The 21,197-nt window shown below is 38.2% G+C and overlaps 1 protein-coding gene across 11 annotated transcripts in view; it reads left to right on the top strand.

Annotated features, from left to right (window-relative positions):
* Positions 1 to 21,197, top strand: part of LOC139952167 (protein phosphatase EYA1-like) — a 168,041-nt gene that overhangs the window by 78,331 nt on the left and 68,513 nt on the right. For all 11 annotated transcript variants that reach the window (XM_071951175.1, XM_071951176.1, XM_071951177.1 and 8 more), the window contains one exon: positions 18,284 to 18,345. In XM_071951175.1, coding sequence (XP_071807276.1) covers positions 18,284 to 18,345 — 62 coding nt within the window. The remainder of the gene's footprint in view (positions 1 to 18,283; positions 18,346 to 21,197) is intronic.

Here is a 21,197-nt window from a genome sequence, read left to right as displayed (position 1 = left end):
AGCAGGTTAGCCCATTATAACCAATGCTGTACCCTTATCTGTGCATCCATTCACCCCATACTCCTGGATTGAGCTAAACCAAGATCCATATCACTTCCATGATTTTACAGTATGATTGATTGGTTATTAGAAAAGTTCCAAAAACCAAAGAAACATCTGTCCCGAAATCATCACTGTATCTTCGAGGCCCCCAGTACTTGGTGAGTAAGTTATGGTTGGAAATGACGAATTCCAAACCGTCTCTATAGACCGGCTCCTGAGTTGATTTGGGGCCAATTCAGCAGAATGAACCCAGGCGGGAGTATTTGAAATGGGTTATGCATACATGCTGAGTGGTTTTATTATTGAGGGTGTAAACAGTGGAAATTGCAGCAAACGGTAGCCACCGCATAAAACTATAGCTATAAACTGTTACAATATGGCTGTGGCGTACATGCGGCCCTAGCAGTACGTGCCGTCATGGAAGGAGACCCACAGAGGGAAAAATGTGAGCTGCCTACGTTTTTGTATAGAGGCCAAAATGCTATGGAGCATTATTCAACCTGTTCTCAATATACTAACAGCACCCCTGGTCCTTGCACTTGTAGTGTGTCTGTTTTCCCGTACGTGCCCAGTCACTTTTTCAGCACTTTTTCCCCCTCCGTTCAAGTTTACACTCCTTTTGAGTCGAAGTTTGCCGCCATGCTAAAAACCTCAGGTCAATGCTACAGAAATATGCCGGGGTCTATCCCGAATCGGTTTGAGGTGTAAGGTTTCTTTGTACTGGGGTAGTATGAATATACGTTGTTGTACTCAGACCTGCTTAGTGCTATTATCCAAGTACTGTAAAAATTTCCTTGGTTGTACTTAACTGAAGAAAGCCCCCCTACATCAAATCAAAGCCAAGTTTGGCCGATCTAGCCCACAAAAGTGCCTTGACTATTGTGGTTTGGAATTATATTCTATAATAGACCAAATTCTTCTTTGTATGGATTCTAAACCACCTTTTCTGTACTCCCGACTCTCTGTTATCCCATGTCTAGAAGTGTAAGCTCAGTGTTCCCCTTTTTCTTTTCTCTTGTTCTGTTTTGGAAACTGAGTAAGTTGTGTTCCTTAGAACTTGATAGAAGTGAAACTACTTTTGAATTGTGTTCCTACCTCTTTTGTATGGTTTGGTTTATATAAATAAGTAACATGCATTTATTTTATTTCAGTATTGGATTTTATAGTTATGGCATATTCGCACAGTGGCCTACGTTCACAGAGTACAGAGAGAAGTATACGGGCAGGGAGTTCACCTGCAAGACTTTAATCTGTCTCTAAAACAATATATTCTGCTTGCATTAGTGAGATGAGATAATTGATATTGAAAAGCCGTAATTGAGTGTGGGGGGGGGGGGGATGGTTACAACCCGTAGCATCTGTACAGTCATGATTTGGTGGGGGTCTCTTGGGTAAACTCGGCCAAGAATCTAACAGAAAATGAACGATGCTACTTAATGTCAGGTCCTTCAACTTTTACCCCTGGGAAAATGTATGATATTGGGCAAAACAGATAGAGGGGAGGATGGTAGGGAAAGTTCACAGTCCTTTTTCTTTCTTCCTTGCCGCTTTTTTCTTCTTCTTCTTTCTTTTTTTAGAAGGAGTCAAACGCTGTCAATTTAGCCGCATTTTGACCGCTGTCACTCTAAATGATGGTACATAATCAAATTGAACACTTTGCTGGGGCTTTTAGCTCACTGCCTCCATTGCAATAAAAACCCTCCACCATGTGGCATCACCAAAAAATAGTCTTGTTGCTGGTGTAAACTCTTTTCTTTTTACCCTTTTTGTTTTCTTTTACCAGTGTAGATGAAGAAATATTAAACAAATTTGGTCGGAAATCTCACAATTTAAGCAATATATTAATTTAGAAACTCAATTTTTCTGCTTTATGCCATCTTTAAATTTCAAAGTGTATTTTTCTGATTGCCCACAAACTGTGACAGTTACTTTCAGCAATATCTGTTATATTTACCAGATTAAAGGAATCAGTTGAGTGATAATTGCTAGCTGTTTATGAGGAAAGATCTTACAATAACAAGATTTACTTTGACACACACTCGTCATTGCTCCAACAACCGATTAAAGGATTAAGGATGATAGACTGTTGATAATAGATTAGGGGAAGCTGGTGGGATTTGTGGATTAAGTGGGATTTGTCCATGGGTAATGGATTGTCCTGTGCAGAGTAGAGTTTGCTTTAAAGGTGCAAATTATGCTTAAGCTGGTCAGTGACAGGTGATTGGAGAAAAACTATGTGGGCACTTTAAGGACTACTAGTAAAGAGAAGGTATAGGTTTTGTAATCGCCCTCAAAATTAATGGCAATAGCAACTGTTGGTTAGAAGCCTAAAGCAGTTTGTGTAGGTATTTTGAGAAACATTTCACTGTGGTTATGAAAAAAGATATCAGTTTTTATCCAAAATTTGGATCTAAGATAGGAACTATTCTTTCTGCGTGGACATATTCGCTCCAGATTTCCAGCAATATCTATAAAAAAAACATGCAAGGCTCCAGTCCGGGCTCAAACCAGGGTCCACAGAGGTGAAAGGCAGGGACACGGAACCACTGAGCCAACCTGATTAACCAACCTTTTGTAATCAGTTGTTGCAATACAATTAAACCACTGATTGGTTGACAGTTTGTGACTTAACTTCATTTAATTGATTGAGGGCCTTGCTATTATACATAACCTGTCTCCAATGCCAGTATACATAAGTATTAAGTATCACTTGGCAAATTAACCAGAACATAGCCACAATCCACAGCCATTATCCACATCTTTATTCAGACCATCAGGCACACTACCCATCGCCAGTAACCATAGTCACCCGTTGACGGTAAGCACAAATACTTGCTATGTTTGAGTTCTCCATCCACAGCGACTATATCCAAAGTCTCAATCCAAAGCTGCAATCTAAAGCTGCAATCCAAAGCCACAATCCAAAGCCACAATCCAAAGCCACATTCCAAAAGCTTGTTGCAGACTATATCAGGAAAAGCATCTTTGCATGTAGCCTAAAGTAATTCAATTATTTTTGTGTTTGCAGTTAATCCTGCTGCACTTTTTATTTTCTTCTTCTTCTGAATAAAGTTTTTTTCACAGTGACATGTCTGGAGTCAAGTCAACTTAAACTCCGGTAAATGAAAGGATTTATTCCACCCAGGTCTCTTAAGGACCTAGGAGTGACTCTACTCCTAATCCAATGGTGTTTATGGGGTAATTTAATTTACAGAATCTAGGTTGAAATAGATATGAGGGACACACTTAATATTGTGACCAACCGAAAACAGAATTACATTTCAAGCAAGGAAAAAAAATAAGGAGGGGCTTAGAGGATAGGTAATTGTCCATTTAATGTTGTTGGGTGCTTGTAAATTGAAATGGGTCTTGGAACATGAGAGATTTACGTGGGAGCTTGGATGGGTTCAAGGAACCAGGATGGAGGAAGGCTGGACCGAAGAGGGGGGTACTGGAGCGGGGCTTTGTCCATGCCTGCATCTCTCATGATATTGGGGTGCAGTCTAAATCAGATTATGTTCTGAGTAGAGGGGGAAAATTAGATAGTTTGCCTGGGGGTAGATGGAGGGTGCAAATGGGGGAAGTTGAAGAAAGTAGTTGCTGCAGCCGGGCGAGAAAGAAAGATGTGAAAACAATTTGCTGAGTAAGTGACAAAAATAAGATGATTTTTTTCAATCAAAGACCTCACCTTGTATACCTTTGTAGGTGTTGTCTTATGGTGGCTTCATCTCATCAAAGCGTTCTTAACAATATCCACCAATTTATTAATTCGGCATCAGTTTTTTTTGACAGACATGGCACATTATAAATGTATACCATTTTCTTATTACATATTTTAGGAACCACTCTGTAATGAACATTTACTTTCAGTAGTGTCTTTGTATCACAATTGCTATTGAGTTTTCTCATTCACTTGGGTTCTTTAGGGTCATGTTTTGTTCCTCAGAACAACCAGCTATAGAAACCAAAACCGATGCTGCATGGTTTTCTTTAAAGTAGGCTAAAGGGCTCGATAAATGTCTGAGATGAGTGACGGGTACTCTGCACTTTCATTGGTATGATGATAAACCCTGACTTAAAGTGACTTACAAAAAAGTAACTATTACTGGACAAGGTAACTAGATTTAATTACGAAAAAGGTAACTATAAGAACAGATTGGGGTACTAATGGATAACAGTTACCAGTTCAATATGTATTGACTGTGGCTAGTTCCCAGTTCATTTTTGTGTCGTAAGTATTCGTTGTAGAGGTTGTTGGCTCTGAATCAGGTCAGTTGATTGTTCGCAGTGTCTCAACCAGTGTGCTCTAATGGCATCACCAGGAGCCGATATGTGAAGGTGTAAAGAAATATAATGAAGGTGCAATGAGGTTGAAGGCTCTTTGACCATGGATGGGGAAAGTGTAGTTTTCATCAGTAGAAATTGGCCACAGAAGAAGACAAACAGGAATATATTTATATGCAGAAGATCAGATAGTCTTGAGATAGGCCATGAACTTCTTGAAAGTGATGAGATTTAACTTATAGGTGATACGTATTTTAATCGCGAACCAGTGAGAACATGTTTTGGTTTCTTTTCCTTTTTTGAAATTCACAGAAATCGCAGGGAGGTCTGTAAAGGAACTTCCTGCAACAGTTCTTCTGAAAATCTTCTCTTTTTTTCAGTGGGGATTTCCCAGGGTTAAGCCTAGCTGTTATTAAAACTGAAAGTGTTTATGTCATTGTTAAGCTTGGAGATGCACTTTTTCTCCCTTTTTTCTCCTTTTTTCCCCTTTTTTCCCGTGTTTAGCCGATTGTCCTCCCAGCAACACCTCTTGCATAGTTGCGGTCATTTTATTGGAATCAATGTTGCATGTTTTATCAAAATCGTGCAAATCCAAAAAAAAATATCATGCCCACATTAAAGACTATCACACATGAAGCTGGAGCATCCCCTTAGCGACACTTTGGCAACAAAATGTAACAGTTTTACTATTCCAAATCCAATCTATTTATTACCATTCTTTTCAGTTCCATTAATATCAGCAAATCTTACACAAACATTTCTACCCTTTTTATATTCAAAAGTTACAAATGCTGGGCATACATTTAAAATGTTTGATTAATTCTTAAGGTGAAGTTCAGTTTAATGAAAAATAAAGCAAGCAGTATATGCATGGATTTTTTGTTTCCGATGAAAGATCCTACACAGATTTGATCTTGCGTGATACAGTCGCACAAATCAGTTAAATTTACTTCAAAAATATATTTCATGCTAGGGCGCTGAAAGTATGATAAAGTAGTCTGGTTCTTTGTAAGTCAGTGAAATTGTGAGTCACAGTGAAAGGTCAATGCTCTTGGGTGAAATTAAAAAAAAGTCTACGTATAAAAACCAAAACTACTGGGAAAAGTAACATTCAGATTCAAAACAGAAAGCAAAAGTATTAGGGTAATAGACATATACATTGAAAAGTTATATGAAACAGAATAAAGTTCTACATATAATTGAGAGGGTTGTGAGTGAATGTCAACTAATTTCAGATTACAACACAATTTAAAAAATATTTATTGTAGCATAAAATTCAATTTCCCCTGTTTTAATTTTTGACTTTTCAGACTGAGAAAATTGAAACAATTGTCAAGATACATGTGAAAACCTTTCTTTATGATACAACTAACCTGCACAATTTCTTATTGAAGTTAAGTCTTGCATTTCATAATAACAATAGCTGAAAATCAGTTTTGATGAATGCGTTATTTTTGTCTATATTTTTTTTTATAGACTTCATACCTTGAAGGTGTGATGTATTAGAACTGCAAGTCACATGTATGCGGGTTATATTTATTTGAATCAATGTCAATCTGTTTAGATTTTTTTTATTCGTACGTGCCGCTCGCATCCTTGGCACAATCACGCGGGATACAAGTGTGCTGTTGCCGAACGCTCTGTCCATGTTTCACCGACATGAAAATCGGCTTTCATGACTCTAATGGTGGGTCCCATCCACACCGATGCCTTTGATTGACAGTCTGCTGTGCAATCCCATGCCGGTTGAGTGTCTGTCCCCGCTGATCTGCCGTAATATGCGAGCTCTCTCCAGCCGCACTCCTCCGCTGTGGATAGCGGGGAGAGACGACATAGATAGAGAGAGAGAGTTCTCTGGCATCAGCACGGACGAGGCCCCGTCTGATGAGAAATGTTGCTCAAGGCGATGCACTTAGAGCCCGGCTGGCTGCCCGGCATTCAGACCATGGAACCGGTGCACAGCACACACACACACACTCATCTCACATGCAGACAGTTGCTTCTGGCCCTGCTCAGGATGCTGCAAAATAGTTCATAACTCGATTGGATTTGCCTGTAACCATGCTTAATGATTAGGCCCTCGGAGCCTTCTTTTTCATCTCCCAGTCTAACCCCACAGTGGTGACCAGCATCTCCCTACATCATTTATACGATTTATTTTTTTCGGTCATGAATTTCATCCTGTACCATATTGAACTCTGGGTCGCTGTAAATAGAGCCTTCATTTAAAACCATGCGTCATTAAATCAGAGAAAATGCTGTGAGTTAAATGAGAGGAAAAGTGAGGGGGAAAATTCAAGAGAGATTTCTGCCGTGGGGCTTTTCTCTCCCATAGCTTGGGTGGTTATTTCATTGTTTGCTAATCTGGTCTTAAGCCACAGCAGCACATAGTCTATCTTTGTCATCGTATTCCCTGAACACTTCTTGCTGTAATACTCAAACGGTTAAAATCAGAGTACATTCAGAAACCTGATTGGGAATATGACTACTAATGTATTATTTCCTGTGAACCAAAATAAACCCAACATTGTCATGCGCATATCTTTGTCCATATGTTATCAAAACAACTATCGGGTCACAATGTTATATTCCATGGGCTAACCCTGTTTAAGCTACCAACCATATTCCTAAAACATCTAGCTCATTTCAGTTGTTTTATTTTGATTTGTAGAAATTAATGTTTTAAGTGTTTGTATTTAAGCTGTCTCTAATATACTGTGTGACCTTGTGCTTTAATCTTCTGTGTATAGAATCTCTGTTCTTGATTCTGCACTATAAACATAAAATTACACACTTAAAATTAACTACAATCGAAATGATAGGTATATTATGAATAAACTTATTCTCAATTGCCACTCAATTTGACTCCTTACCTTATCATTAATCATGATAGGAAGGCGAGTATGATGAGATGATTCAAAATCATTCCTCTTTATTTATTTCCTATTTTTGTTTAATGTTTCACCCTCCCTCCCTGTCATTGAATTAAATCCATGACCATCCGCTTCAATTCTTTTCTCATGGCACCATTACCGCACTGATGCCCTCCCCCACGAAACATGTTAAATTGATGGTTCCTCGGCAATCATAGTTTATGGAATTGCACCACCGGTAAAGTGTGGTCTTCAATTGATTACTCAAACACAAATATTAGTCTTTGCTAGCGACTGTTTAGCAATCAGGACCCGAACAAATACTAAAGACTCTACTACCCTAGTTTTGACTAAACGGCACCCACTGGCCGCGTATATAGACCCTGGCGAGTAGCTGCTCAGCCTTGTGCACAGATGGTCACAGTGTGGCTGACTCCCAGGGCCAATTCCCCCGCCGCTGTGGCGATGGTGTGTGCCGAAGATGAGTGGTATTTTAATGGGAATTGGCTTGACTCTCTGAGAGTGATGCGCAAATCCCACGGAGGCTCCCCCGGCCGGTCCATTAATGCAAACCCCCATTGCCAGAACGCTTCTTCTCTAGCATCCACGCTAAGAGCCTAAATGTACCAATTATTAACCCCTTCTCATAGATAATGATAGATGCCCGAATAGAGTGGTGGAAATGGGGGATTTATAATGCAAGATGGACTAGAACATGTACAGACAATGTAAGAAAGAGTTTTCTGAGATGCTTTTAAATTGCTAAATGGCCATGATGAATGAATAGCATTACTGGAAGTGTGAAGATGCACTCTCTACTGGGGATATGTTTTATTGTCCCTAATCTATTATCAATTCATGTAATGTTTGCCTGCTGTCTGGTTGTGTCAACTGGGCTCGCTCGCAGGTTTGGGAATTATTGGGCAAATTATTTGATATATTCTGATGAAGTTGAGAGGTTGATTTGATTGACTTACAATAATTTCATTTTTTGTTTTTATATTGATTAACTGACTTTTCATCGATCATTCATATTTATTCTGATCAGTTGTGACGGCTATTTCACTCGAGGCCACAAATACAGCTTAATTTAAAAAAATGTAAACCAATTTATTTTGGGAAACGTGAAATGAAAATGTATTTTACTTGAGAGAGACAAATATATTTTGACATAAAGTAAAGTGGTGCTATGGTTTGTACCTCTGCACATTGATAAAATATATATACAGAGTCAGTTTTTACAATCTCCCAACACTATCCTAGTGTATTAATAAAAAATACATGTAGCTGGCAAGCCATCTTTGAAATTTGGCCTGACCTTTTACTTGGTGACCCTCCAGCAATTTCTTTTCAATATATGACCCCATTTCTCCCAGGATTTTTGTGCCTCTAAGCTGTTGTGAGAGAATTGCGCTGTAAAAACAAAACTGCGTCAGTGTAGAACCTCCTTAGTCGTGTCAGTTATGCCAGTGGCTTCCCTGCACTGTTAATGAAGTCCTTTTTCTATTTCGGGGCTTGGAAATTGGGCGACAATACTGTGCCATTCTGTCTGTACTCTTAACTAGGAAACAGTAAAGGTAGAACCTATTAGACCTTGTGTTTTAAAACACAGTCATTTCATTTCAAATTATACCCACATTATCCTTTAAGTTTTAAGAAAACACTGAGAGATAGTTTGGAGGCATGCTCTGGAAAAAGCATAACTTATCAAGGAACAACAAAAACACAAAAGACAACATCTTGATTCAATTAGAACAAAATAAACATAACATTTTTGTGTCGTTGTATAATATGATAAAATATGAAAGGACTGTTGGTTATAAACAGGCTGGGTGGAAAACAAAAACATAGATGGGTGTTGCACTGGAATCTTGCATACTATTTGTTCCTGACAAGATAGACACCCTGTATACAACAGTGCAGAATTCTTGCAGATATTAATTTGCTTTTTCCACAATCAGGGGAAAAACCTCTGTAGAATTTACCTCTGCAAACAAAGTACAAACAAAGGAGGGACAATATGGGGTCCCCAATTGCAGATATTTGTGAAATTCTTCACCATACCTGAGTTTATTTGACCCAGTACATGCGTATAAATGTTGTCCGAACCTCAGAACTATTGCAAGCGACCAAACACTAAAAGATTCTGATGGATACGGACAGTTGCCAGGGAATCTGTATTGCCTGGGGGAGGATAGAGTTCGCACAAATATTTCTTTAATGAGAAAACAAAATTTGTTTGTATGTAGACTTATAGAGAAGACAGTTTGAACTCTTGCTGCACAGCTTTGATAGGGCATTAACCCGTCATCATATTCGCCCACTACAATAGCGGTAACACTGCCTCATAAACAATCACCCGCTGAACTGAAGTTCTATTGTCAATCACAGACACTCAGGGTATTTAAATTGATCAAAAACCCCGGATTACTCTGAATGATTTCATTCTTTTTCTCCTCTCTTTATGCTCGGCTGGAGAAAAGTGTTTCTGTTTACGATTTTTTTGTTAAACAATTTTGTTGTTGTAGCACAGTGTGTGGGGTCGGTTCGTTATAAATAGCGTAATAACGACAGTGGGACAAAGGCGTGGGGTGTTTTTTAGACTTGGGGGAGACAAGGGCTGTTATGTGTGGCGGAATAATTGGATAAAATTCGGATGACTTGGGGCGGAATACAAAAGAAGAGTAACCACAGGGCACTGGCTGGTAATGAAATGGAAGATTTAGAGTGATGAAGTATAAATAGTGTAATAATTATATTTACATTCATAAAACAGAAATAGATGCCAGTAAAGAGATCAAGAAGCTAAGGATTATTTAACTGATTTTATCTTATTTGGGAAACTGTCCAGATCCAACACAATAGTGTTTTTTATTTTTTGTATGGGTGATTATTTCATAATAGGTTTGGTGTAATGTGATGCATTTTGTTGTTTGTTGAACAAAATGAGCTCTTTTCATTGATGTAATGTTCATCTTTTCTTAAACGGTGAAATAAGTTGCTGTAAGACAAAACCGACAGTTGTAAGATTACTAAAAATACTAATAAGTAGAATACATTCATTCTTTAATCAGGAGATTCTGTGATTTTGTTTATTGAAAGCAACTTTTTGACCCATTTAGGAAATGTAAATTTTTGAAATAGACCAACAAATAAGAGTGTATGTATAACTTATCAAACGTCAAATTACAATTGATAGATGTTATCGGAAATGCAATTAGCAAAGTGGGCAGGACTATTACAGAAATTGTGCTACCTGAATAGAGCAAAATTGTCCCAAACCTCCCCCGTCTTCCTGTAAAAATATTAAGATAAATTTGCTGTCCATTTTTTATCAAATTCTTATGTCATTCAATCTCCATCCAATTAAAAAAGGAAGAAAACAGATTTGTACCTCCCCTCCCAGGAAAAAATACCTGTTCCAATCAATTTGGGAAAAGATTTCTTGAAAAGTCTTCTACGTGGTTAGCCGTCTCATTAAAGGAAGATGCTGCTGAAAGTAACCACAGAGATTTCTTAACATTAGAGTTTATCATTGTAGGGGCAGTTCAGAATGTCTTTTATAGAAATGTTAACTTTTAAGAGCTTCTGGCCAGATTTTTCACTCACTGTACAATTTGTGTCAGGTAAGGTTCTCAAACCAGTCCGTGTGAGGCTACTTTTTTTACCAGACTTTCTAATAGATAGTCTGATAAAAACAGTTTGCCTTATTGCTGCCAAGAAAGCAAAAAAATCCAAACAAAAAATGCAAATTAAAACCTTTTGCTGACAACAACAAAATACCAAGATAGAAACTAGTTGTACTAGTAATCATTTCTTTTTATTAACTTTTAAAAACTAGGTTATTGAAATGGATGGTCTCTTCCTTAAACAAGTTATCTTTAAACAAATTTGTCTTCTGGAAGCTTACATTCCGACAAATATTCTATTTTCATTTAATTTGTAAACAAATATTTTGATACCAACACGACACTCTGCATGTTTGGCCATAATATTCTTAGTTGGAAATCTGGGATCGGCAAGTCTTTCAAACCAAACTTTAGATGACTCAGATTTAAATTTTTCATCAAAACTAAACAAAATGTGGTCATATTTTATATCAAACTTTAATCAGAGTTAGTTGCAAGCTGTGTCCCTTGTTAACTTCCACAACAATTGTTCACAGGAATCCAGTCTAGAAGTTACTCGGATATTTTTGTCAAGTTGATGGACCGTCCGTCTAATATTGCATAAATTTATTCTTGTTTCATTTATCTTTCCCACGCCAGCTGCGTTTAAACTCTAAAGACGTTGGTCATATCTACTTGTGCAAATCCTGTGTATGCGTTCAATTTCCTACAGGATTATTTTAAAGGAAACCGTTTTTAATTTAATTATATGGTTTCGGTAAGTGCATTTGGGGAAACGTCTTCTTAAGTTTCGCAGGTGTGCCAAATTCGGTCTTGGTAAAGTTATTACGCCTTCAAGACGAAGTGTAGAAGAACAGAAAGAAAAAAAGTTGAGTCATGTTGGGTCGACCTCATCCATGACGAGATATTGTCACCTGACCTGATTCTTAGGCCTTACGTCTTTAAGTAATTAGACTTTAAATTGAGGTCAGATAATTATGTGGTACAGTTTAAATGATTATCAGAGAGGTTAAGTGAATAATTTGTATCGCTACCAGATCCACTCCGTCACCCTTAACTGGAAGGCTGTCATCATCCAAAAAGATCCTGATTTCGGTTCCTAATTGTCGCTTCTTCTAGCAAGTAAACAAAACCAATTTCGTTAAATATTTCTCTTGGTTCTGTTTATTTCAATAGATTTTAAAGTGGCATCAGGAATAAAGAAAAGTATTTGAAGCACTATTTACTCAGTACTTTCCAAGGTTCTGAAAAAGTAAAAATCAACAGGCATATTACTCAGGTGGGACTCGAACCCACTACCTTTGCCATTCTAGAGAAGATGTGTTATAACTAGACCACCAAGCTTCCCTTGCAGCTAAACGCAGTTTGAAGGCAAATTTTTGTAGCAGCTGGTAACACAACGATTTAAAAAAGATTTTAAATGACCTTGGTTGGTTTTATGATTCTTTTCTCAGATTTTGAAGTTGAATAATAGTGCTCTTTCTTTCTATAAAGCAATTAAAAACATTAGTCAAGTTGTTTAACTAATAAAACACAGTGTCAAGTATTAGATCAAAGTTATCATCAGTTTGTCTTGGCCCTAACATAAGAAAAACAAAACAATTACCATCTTAACTTCTCCCGCTCTTGAATTCCTTAAATAATTTTTCTCTAACCATCTACAAATGTCAAATATTTTTCATCATCTTGACGAGGCACACTACTGACAGTCGGAAATTTAAACCACGCCTCACGGTTTCCTCGGGTAAAACAAAAAGCAGGTCATACTAAATTAACTCAGAGGCAGCCGGGCTTGTAAGTCTTGTGCAAAAAGGAAATGTTTCGGTAAATCAAATTTCCTTAGCGACCAGCAGCACGCCATAAAAAGGCGGGCATTGGCGGGCATGGGGATGACACACCTGCTGGTGTAATAGATTCCATGTTTTTTGGCCGCAAAATCTTGATTTGTTTAGAGGGATGTCGTTGCCATTACAGGGAGGTCTTAAACAATGTTTGTTTGGGAGGGGGTACAAGGGGAGAGATTAAGACTCAGTGTTTTTTGACAATCGCAGTTTTAACAGTCTTTGAGTTTACGCACCGATAGCGGAGTTATGATCTGTATTATATAGTTGGCATAGCATTCTACTGAAAACAACACACCAACTTTTTGTAGAGAAGACTTCGAAGGGCCTATATGTGACAACACCCATGGTGTCAACTTAACACTAAACGTTTTTGCAGTGATGCTAGAAATTTATAGTAATATGCCAATGCAAAAAAAACAAAAAAACAACAACTAGGATTTGTTCTTCTGAAAACCATCTCAGCTGTTGGAAATAAGGACAAGTAGATAAGCCCCTTCTCCAGCCCCCTTTGAAGCCATCTTTTCCTGCTCTAAAATCAATAACGTGCCTTGCCGGGACTGGAACCTGTAACCATACCACAGAAATTATTATTAGTCATTGTTGTTAACGCCAAGTCCATGTAAATTTAAATGTAAATTTAAAACCGATTTGGCAGTGTGAAAATTGAAAATCAGGCTTGTGACTGGTTCGTCTAATCAGAACACATCCTAGTTATAAATAAACGACCAAAGCATAGAAATTCAACGATAGGAGAACATTATTACCATGAGCCGATTGACTCTTTGTCCTTCATTATCCTGAAATGTGAAGCATCTGAGGATTATCGGGGCCATCTTGCCGACCAAGACTAGGTCATCAACCCCCCAAGACATGCCTGAGATATTCTTCATACCAGCTACCAAAAAAGAAAAATAGATCGTAAGGGTGGAACCCTAAAATTGGTATGAGTAATTACTCTAAACTTGTCCGCCTCCCTGCTGGGTATCGCACGGTGGTACTTTCTTTCAGGACTCATTAGCCTGCGGCCGGGGCCCATTTTATGAAGTTTCTCTAACGGTGTGAAAACAGAGAGAGTTTGGCTTTGGAGCCAGCTGTGTCAGCTTTTAGTTTCAGATGGAGAGGTTCTGGATTTTTAGATTAAAGGAAGTCTTTTTTATTTCATCCTTTGCCATTCACTAAGGCAAAAAGTGAAACAAAGATTTTCTGCAATAGATGTTAAATTTGCATTAGGCATAAAGAATATTATTTGGTGTTACCCTTACACCGATGTGTGTAAGCACTGTATACTCAGTACTTTCCCGCATATACAGGCATATTACTCTGGGGGGGGGGATTGTTTGAGAGTTCTTCAAGTTATGAAGCGTGGTGCATAACGCAGCAGGTTTTAGCTAAAGCACCCAGAAATAATCAGCCGTTGTCTACAAGTTCAGCTTTATTCAACTTTTCGGTTGACAAATGTTTGGGTGTGAAATTCGCCAGTGACCTACCTTATGTTTGTCAAAATGCCATCAATTTTAGCTGCATTGAAATAACTGGTTTAATTTGACGGAGAGTTGAACCAATTTTTTTCCTTCCTTTCTGGTCTATTCATTCCCTTTGTGCCCAAAGCATGGGTCTGTGGAAAGTGCATCCGATGTCGCCGTACTTTGTTGTACTTTACCCCAAGGTTTGGGCTATTGTCCTTGTCCAACTCTCTCCCTTGTCCATGTGCCCCAGGCATTTATGTGTCAGTCCTTGTATTTGACGAGAACAGTTCATAATTATGCCATATTTCTCTCTTTTTCCTCTCTTTTCTTTACACAGTTTTTCAGTGGAGTTTTTTTGGAAAGGGAATTTATGATTTTCTCTTGGGTATATCTGCTGAATTGGAGGAAATGAGGCAATAAGTGGGGGTAGTAACTTTTTAAGCTTGAGGTGTTTGCTCTGGAGAAGTTTCTGAAAGGTTAAAAAATGCTGACGGACTTTCGTCTGGTTTCCAAGTGTGATTGTTTTTCTGTTTTTTTACTGTGCTGAAATTTGGGGGTAAGGTAGGCTGGGTAAATGGTATGTCATAAAAGCTGTGGTTAGCTCACGTGATAGGATTCCATTGAGTTGTGCGTTTTGGAGAACCAAAGTCAGGCTTAAACATTGTGTGTGTAAACTTCAGACCTGGAGTTGGGTATCGATAACTGGGGATCTATAGTGTAACACCTCAAACCATCTCTTCTCTTACTCTCCCCTTCCGGACCAACAGCCTTTGTATCTTGCCTATTTTTCTGGTTTTAATGTTAATTTTCCTGCGTTGGTTTCATGCAGATGTGCAAAACACATGTTTATAAAGTATCTTTATAAAAGATTTCCATCATTTGTAGGAAGTGAGGGGTTGTACTTTCAAATCAATGTATCAAATATTTATGTCAAAGGCTCAGTATTTTCAACAAATACAGTGATGGGAAAAACAAATAAGCATACAAATAATCTGTTACAAATAAATCATCATAGCATAGGTGTTGCAGCTGGGCATACAACTCCCATTCATATGAGAACCAAAAAACAAACATTGTTTGAGAGTTTTTCTCGTGGGTTGTGAAAAGTAACAAAATGTCAATTGTCATTGTGTGAAAGCTTTGACTCCAATTTCCCACAGCTGGTAAGCGGTGAATGGTTTCTTGTAGGGAATCTATTTACCAAGAAGGGCCCAATTTCAGAGCTGCTTATAAACACAAATACGAGCCATGCGTGATAATCTTGTGAATCATGATTCGGGTTCATTTTATTTATTTTTGTCCAGTAGAAACAAGTACAGCATCATTTGTTTTCTACTCACTTACAAACTCAGGGCCCATGTTCATAAAGCTTTTCAGCAGAAATAAATGCTTAGCTAATTCTTTTGCTAAGCAAAAATTAGCAGGGAACCAGTCACTATCAATATACATTACATTGTATCTTGGTTGGTAACCTGTTTCTGCTAAGTAAGAGTTGTCTGTGCTGAGGAAGGAATTGGACCCATGCTGTGAAAGTAGCAGGAATCTGTCATAAGCAGTTCATTTCTTTTCAGCGCTAAGAACAACAAAATTTCCTCGTCAAAATTATATATTTTACTGAGATGAAAGTTTTCTATGGCGCATAATGAGCCGTTTCTTGTTTGGTTTAGAAATGTAAGCAAACAAACAATTGAAAGTGTTGCGTTTGTGGGAGGTATAGAGATACAAGGGATAGATGACCTAGGTCCGATAAAGGCTTGGTATCCCAGTAGATGTACATGTATACCTCTACCCTTGTCAGACGCTCACACGCTATGCACAAATCAATGCGGGTGCAAACATGCCCTTAATGTAGCATTGTCAGTGGGCTGAAACATACGCCTTATCGGTCCGCGAGTCGCTTTATGTCCGATCATGCTACGTAAATACCAGAACGTGTCTCGACGTTTACCCAGCAGTCCTCGTTGGGGGGTTGGCAACGGGGTGGATTTCAATCCCGATTGGACGCCCCTTAATGGCCGTTAAAGGTGAATTAGCATCAGACTTTTTTTCTTTTTTCTTTTTTCTCTCTTTTATTTTTTTTAAACCATACTTTACAAGATAACGATGAGAAAAAAGGTAGACGAGTAGTATGCATGGACGAACATCGCAAACACCATTTGTCATGTTTTGACTGAGCAGAGATGAGACCTTAATTGCCAGCAAAACAAACAAATCTTGCCTCATTTATACAAGTACACCGCGCTGTTCTATTGGCGTTATATCGGATGATGTATTATCATCGTCGCCGGAGGATCGCGTTGTTCTTCACCCGGCCGTGTTTGTGTCTTTTTGTTTTTGTTCCTCGCCCCGGCTATCTGTAGTTTTGACTCAGGGTTTGTGATTTGGTATGCATACATGCGTCCTGGGTGTTTATCTAGGAGGGTCTAGTGACTGTATCGGACGGAGCTGGTGTTTAAAGTAGAATCTCACCATCTTGTCAGCTTCCATTCTTTTGATTCTCCCTCATGGGGTTTGGAAAGGTTAGGCCTGGATCTGACTTTGGAAACTTCTAATAGTCACTTTAAAGTGTAGGATGTGTCACTTTGTTTACATCCAGTCGGCCCACGCATGCCTGGAAATACCTGGGGGCCAGGGAGGCCTGTTGCCCTGCTCTTGGCCTTGGTGCCCCTTCAAAAGTTTCCTTAGAATTTCCAACATGTACAATTATGATGGATGGGGTTTTGTAGTAAATACCATGTAAACCCTCTTTGAGTATATGAGTAGTCCTGAAAAGAACCCAATGGTCTATGTTACATTTCGACCATGCTATGTTCATCATCAGGAGGTACATTTGACAACTTGTTGTAACAAATGTAATATATATTATAGTAAATTACAGCTTGTGATACTTTAAAGTCAAGATTTGGGGGCAGTATTTCCGTGGAAAAAGCTGACCTGGAGTGACCTATAAAAAAACAGGTTGTCACTTTACATGTAATGGATTTATTGTTGCTTTATCATGATTTCCACATTCTTCAACTTTCAATCTGAGAGCAAAACGTCATTTCCCTCTGCCAGGAAGGTAGAGGGTTTTCCTGTCAATGCAAATATGAAATACAGTTGAAAACAAACCACAATGAGGAAATAATGTAATGTAATGTAAAGTAATGTAATGTAATGTAATGTAATGTAATGTAATGTAATGTAATGTAATGTAACAACTTTTAAATAAACTCCACACACCCTTATCAAAACAGGATTGCTGTTTTGCACATTGTTTTTTTGTTTTTACTTTTGAAATAGAAGATCTGCTTGTAATTCGTTTACTTAAAGAGGGACTCCATGATCATAATGAGTTTTGTGATAAACTCATTTTTCAAAAGATAGAAACAGTTAGAAGTCCTTTTTTAAAGGTGTAAATTATAAATCTATTTTACTCATTCAGAGCAAAATTTGAAACACGACCTACAAACTTACAATTTCCCCAAAAGGATGCCCTCTTCCAAGGAGAAATGCCAAGGAGGAAATGCCTTGGTTTCAAAAACGAAGCATACAGGCATGCAAATTAGAACTTTTTTGCAAGCAAATCACAATCTTTTAAAGATAACCTGTGCTTAGCACTTTGTTGTTGACTCTTTTGAAATCATTGTTTTGATTTGGGCTGGCTTTGGGAACTTGCACCCCTTTCCCATTCCCTGTATCCACCAATGAGAATTGAGTCATAACTTCTGATTGAACATAACAAACCTACTTCATGTCTTTAAACCTACAACATGAAGTTTTACAAGTTTTTTCTATCACCACACCCTTAATATAAACTCATTGGCTGATGTAAGCCTGACTTTTTATACACATTACCAAGTTGACCAATCACGATTGATTTAGGAATAAATTAGGCTGATGTAAGAAGTTCCTTAACGGAGAGACTTCCTCATTCCAACACACAATGTATAAATCCAAGATACACACTGCTTAGCCAATTTCCATCCTACCTCAGGTGAGTGGCGGTCACAAATTTTACTAGCGCCGTATTTCAAAGAAATTCTCCAGCCTCTTTGTTCAGTAAAGGATATTTAATATGCTGCTAACTTTGTAAATATGCCCTCTTACTTCATGGTCAGTTTGAAATATTACTTATGATAGTAATTTTTTGTTGTGATTTGCAGGTAAAAAGAGCCAGGACAGAGAGTGACGGAGTAAGTGAGAACCACACGCAGTCAGCAAGCAGGTAAGAACACTGCATAATATCACATCATTTTGTTTTACCATGACCTCATTGTGGTTTGTAACCTCCAGTAAGTGCAGAGCGCAGCCAACTCTCCCTAATTCTGCAGATAGTTCCATGAAAAAAACCTGTCCATGTTCTGATGAACAAAATATTTGAAAATCTCCCTGATTATAGAAACTTTTTCCCATAGTATGTTGAATGTAATCCTAAATATCTCCCTGATTGTTGGACACAATATCTGTGATTGCAAGATGTAAATATTGGCAGCTCCGCTGGAAGTGCTCTCTGCAAAATGAAAATGACCTTGCCCTCTGACAGTCACAATTCCAGACCTGGTGTTGTTCATTATAAAGAAGAAAAGCAACAACTTTTGGCTGTGGCTGTGATTGATCGTCACATGAATGTGTATTGCATACATGATGTCCATCAGCCAAAGTTCTAGCCACTCAGTCCAACGCAGCCAAAGTGTAATTAGAATGGTTCCAGGAGGTGTCACTGGTCTTCTGTACACATTTCTACAAGCCTTTTTTCCCGATACTCACAGGAACTAGACACTTTTCTATCATTGATGTAAATCAACAGTCGTTAAAGAGTCGCTGCAATGACAGCCCTTTGTTTTGTGCCATTTAACCTTTTTATAGTGTGAAATTAATAGTCTGATCAGTGAAAATTCACTGTTAAATTTTAAGTCAATTTACTGTGAGTTGAGTTGCATTTAACTGAAAACTGATTCCTACTGACTGAATTCCTGAAAGATTTAAAGGGTACCTCCATAGTGTATTACGTCTTTCAATATCAATAAATCTATACATTTTGTATCAGATTTTAGACAGTTGTTTAGGAACAAACCTGTGACAGCTCTATATAAGCAAGGTGTTTATTTGCCACATTTTCCATGGTATTTGGACAGGTTTTACTTTTGAATCTCATCAACACCAACTGTTCTTTCATTTCTGTTGATTGTGTACATTTGTCATGTTCTTGTGTCAATGACAACATGGCTATGATTACAACATGTCATCAAACCCTACAACAAATTTATTATCAGCTGCACTAATTTATTCAGACTTGTTGGAAATCTGTTCAGAATTGTTTTATCTCTAAAGCTTTGATTTCATTTGGAAAATAAGTTAGCCGCCTACCTACCCCCTACCATCTAGCCCTATTATCATCGGTAGTAGGCAGGCTGCCTTTTTTCTTAGAGAAAAGGGGACATTTTTGGCGTGTTTTTTTTCTCTTCACACTGACTGTAGCTTCCAGAGAGTAAACCATAGTGGTTATAAACCACAGAAAAAGGGCCCTAGAAACCATGAGTAAACCATGGAGGAAAGCGTGTACATGTAGCCCATGGTGAACCGAGCTGAGGCAATCATTGGGTAGTTTGTTGCATCAATAGGACCATATACAAGTGACCTTGCTCTAGGGTTGCTAAAAGGTGCTAATTAACACCCAAAGCCCACACATGTAGAGCTTATCTTTTGTAATCTCTGCGTTTACATTGTATTCTCTATTAATAACCACATTTTTGACAGTCTTCCATAAAACCATGGAGGTGATAACTATCTACTATTCTTTTTGAGGTGACACTGTTTCCAAAGGATTCGTTTCTAAAGTCTCAACATCAAGTTCATAATCAGAAAGCAATGTTGTTAAAACATGCGTATTTAGATGGAACAAAAAGTAATCACAAATATGGGTTTTTCCTATGATTTAATACAAGAATTGTCTACTAGTTCAAAAAGATCCAATGTTTTTGTCCGTTCCCCTCCTGCCTTGTCCAGTTCTTATACAATATACTGTATGTTATCAGCAGGAGCCATTTCGAATTTATTACGCAGCATTATAAATAATGGATTGTGTTCAACTATGGTGCAACATACAGCCATGATCACTGGGGACCCAAGATGTGTTGAAGCCCACCCGAGACGGTCCCTAATTAACTCTTAGACAAAGGGATTTAGGATAGTACCAGGCCTGGCATTTTAACATGCCATTCAAGCTGCTTGTGAATAGATTTGTCTTGTGGTGGGATTTTTATTTATTTATTTTTAAGGAAAAGGGGGGGGGGGTTATTAACAAAAAATTATTAGGAGAGAGGTGGTGCGTTGATTGATGGTTTTGTTGTATCAGTTTGTGTTATTTTTAAAAAGCACATTTTCAATGTGTTTTCCTTGTCATTTTTGTTTTGATTTTGGTAGTCCCTCAAATGTCAATCAATGGTTGTATTTGATGCAATTAATTTGTTCCAAATTGCCTTAATGTGCTTGGTAATATTCAGTTGAGGAATTGAGGGTGTTATTTCCCTTTGTATGTGGATCATATTATTAGAAAAACCGAGGTCTTAAATTTTGTTCCTGAAGGGGCACAGCATTTTCCCATGAGGATAATTTAAATTTAAAGCCAAATATGTAACTGCAAAAAGACCCTTTGACTAAAATCACAAGCTTTTAATGACACCATTTTGTCAAATGTCAAATAATGAAACACACTAGACTCTGGGAAAGCACTGAGTTTAGGCCTGAAGTGATTAATTGTGGCGTTTTGGTAGCCAAGCGGATTAGAGTACCACACTGGAGCTCTTGTGTGTCTGATCAGCTGAGTGTGGGTTCGAGTCTCAATCGGAGCTCTTGTGTGTCTGATCAGCTGAGTGTGGGTTCGAGTCTCAATCGTTGCACTTGCTCTTGTGTGTCTGATCAGCTGAGTATGGGTTCGAGTCTCAATTGGAGCTCTTGTGTGTCTGATCAGCTGAGTGTGGGTTTGAGTCTCAATCGGAGCTCTTGTGTGTCTGATCAGCTGAGTGTGGGTTCGAGTCTCAATCGGAGCTCTTGTGTGTCTGATCAGCTGAGTGTGGG

This window comes from Asterias amurensis, chromosome 20 (genome assembly GCF_032118995.1).
Source record: "Asterias amurensis chromosome 20, ASM3211899v1".
Lineage (NCBI taxonomy): Eukaryota > Metazoa > Echinodermata > Asteroidea > Forcipulatida > Asteriidae > Asterias > Asterias amurensis.
Note: the sequence above shows the minus strand (reverse complement) of the source record. Positions and strands in the feature narration are given on the sequence as shown.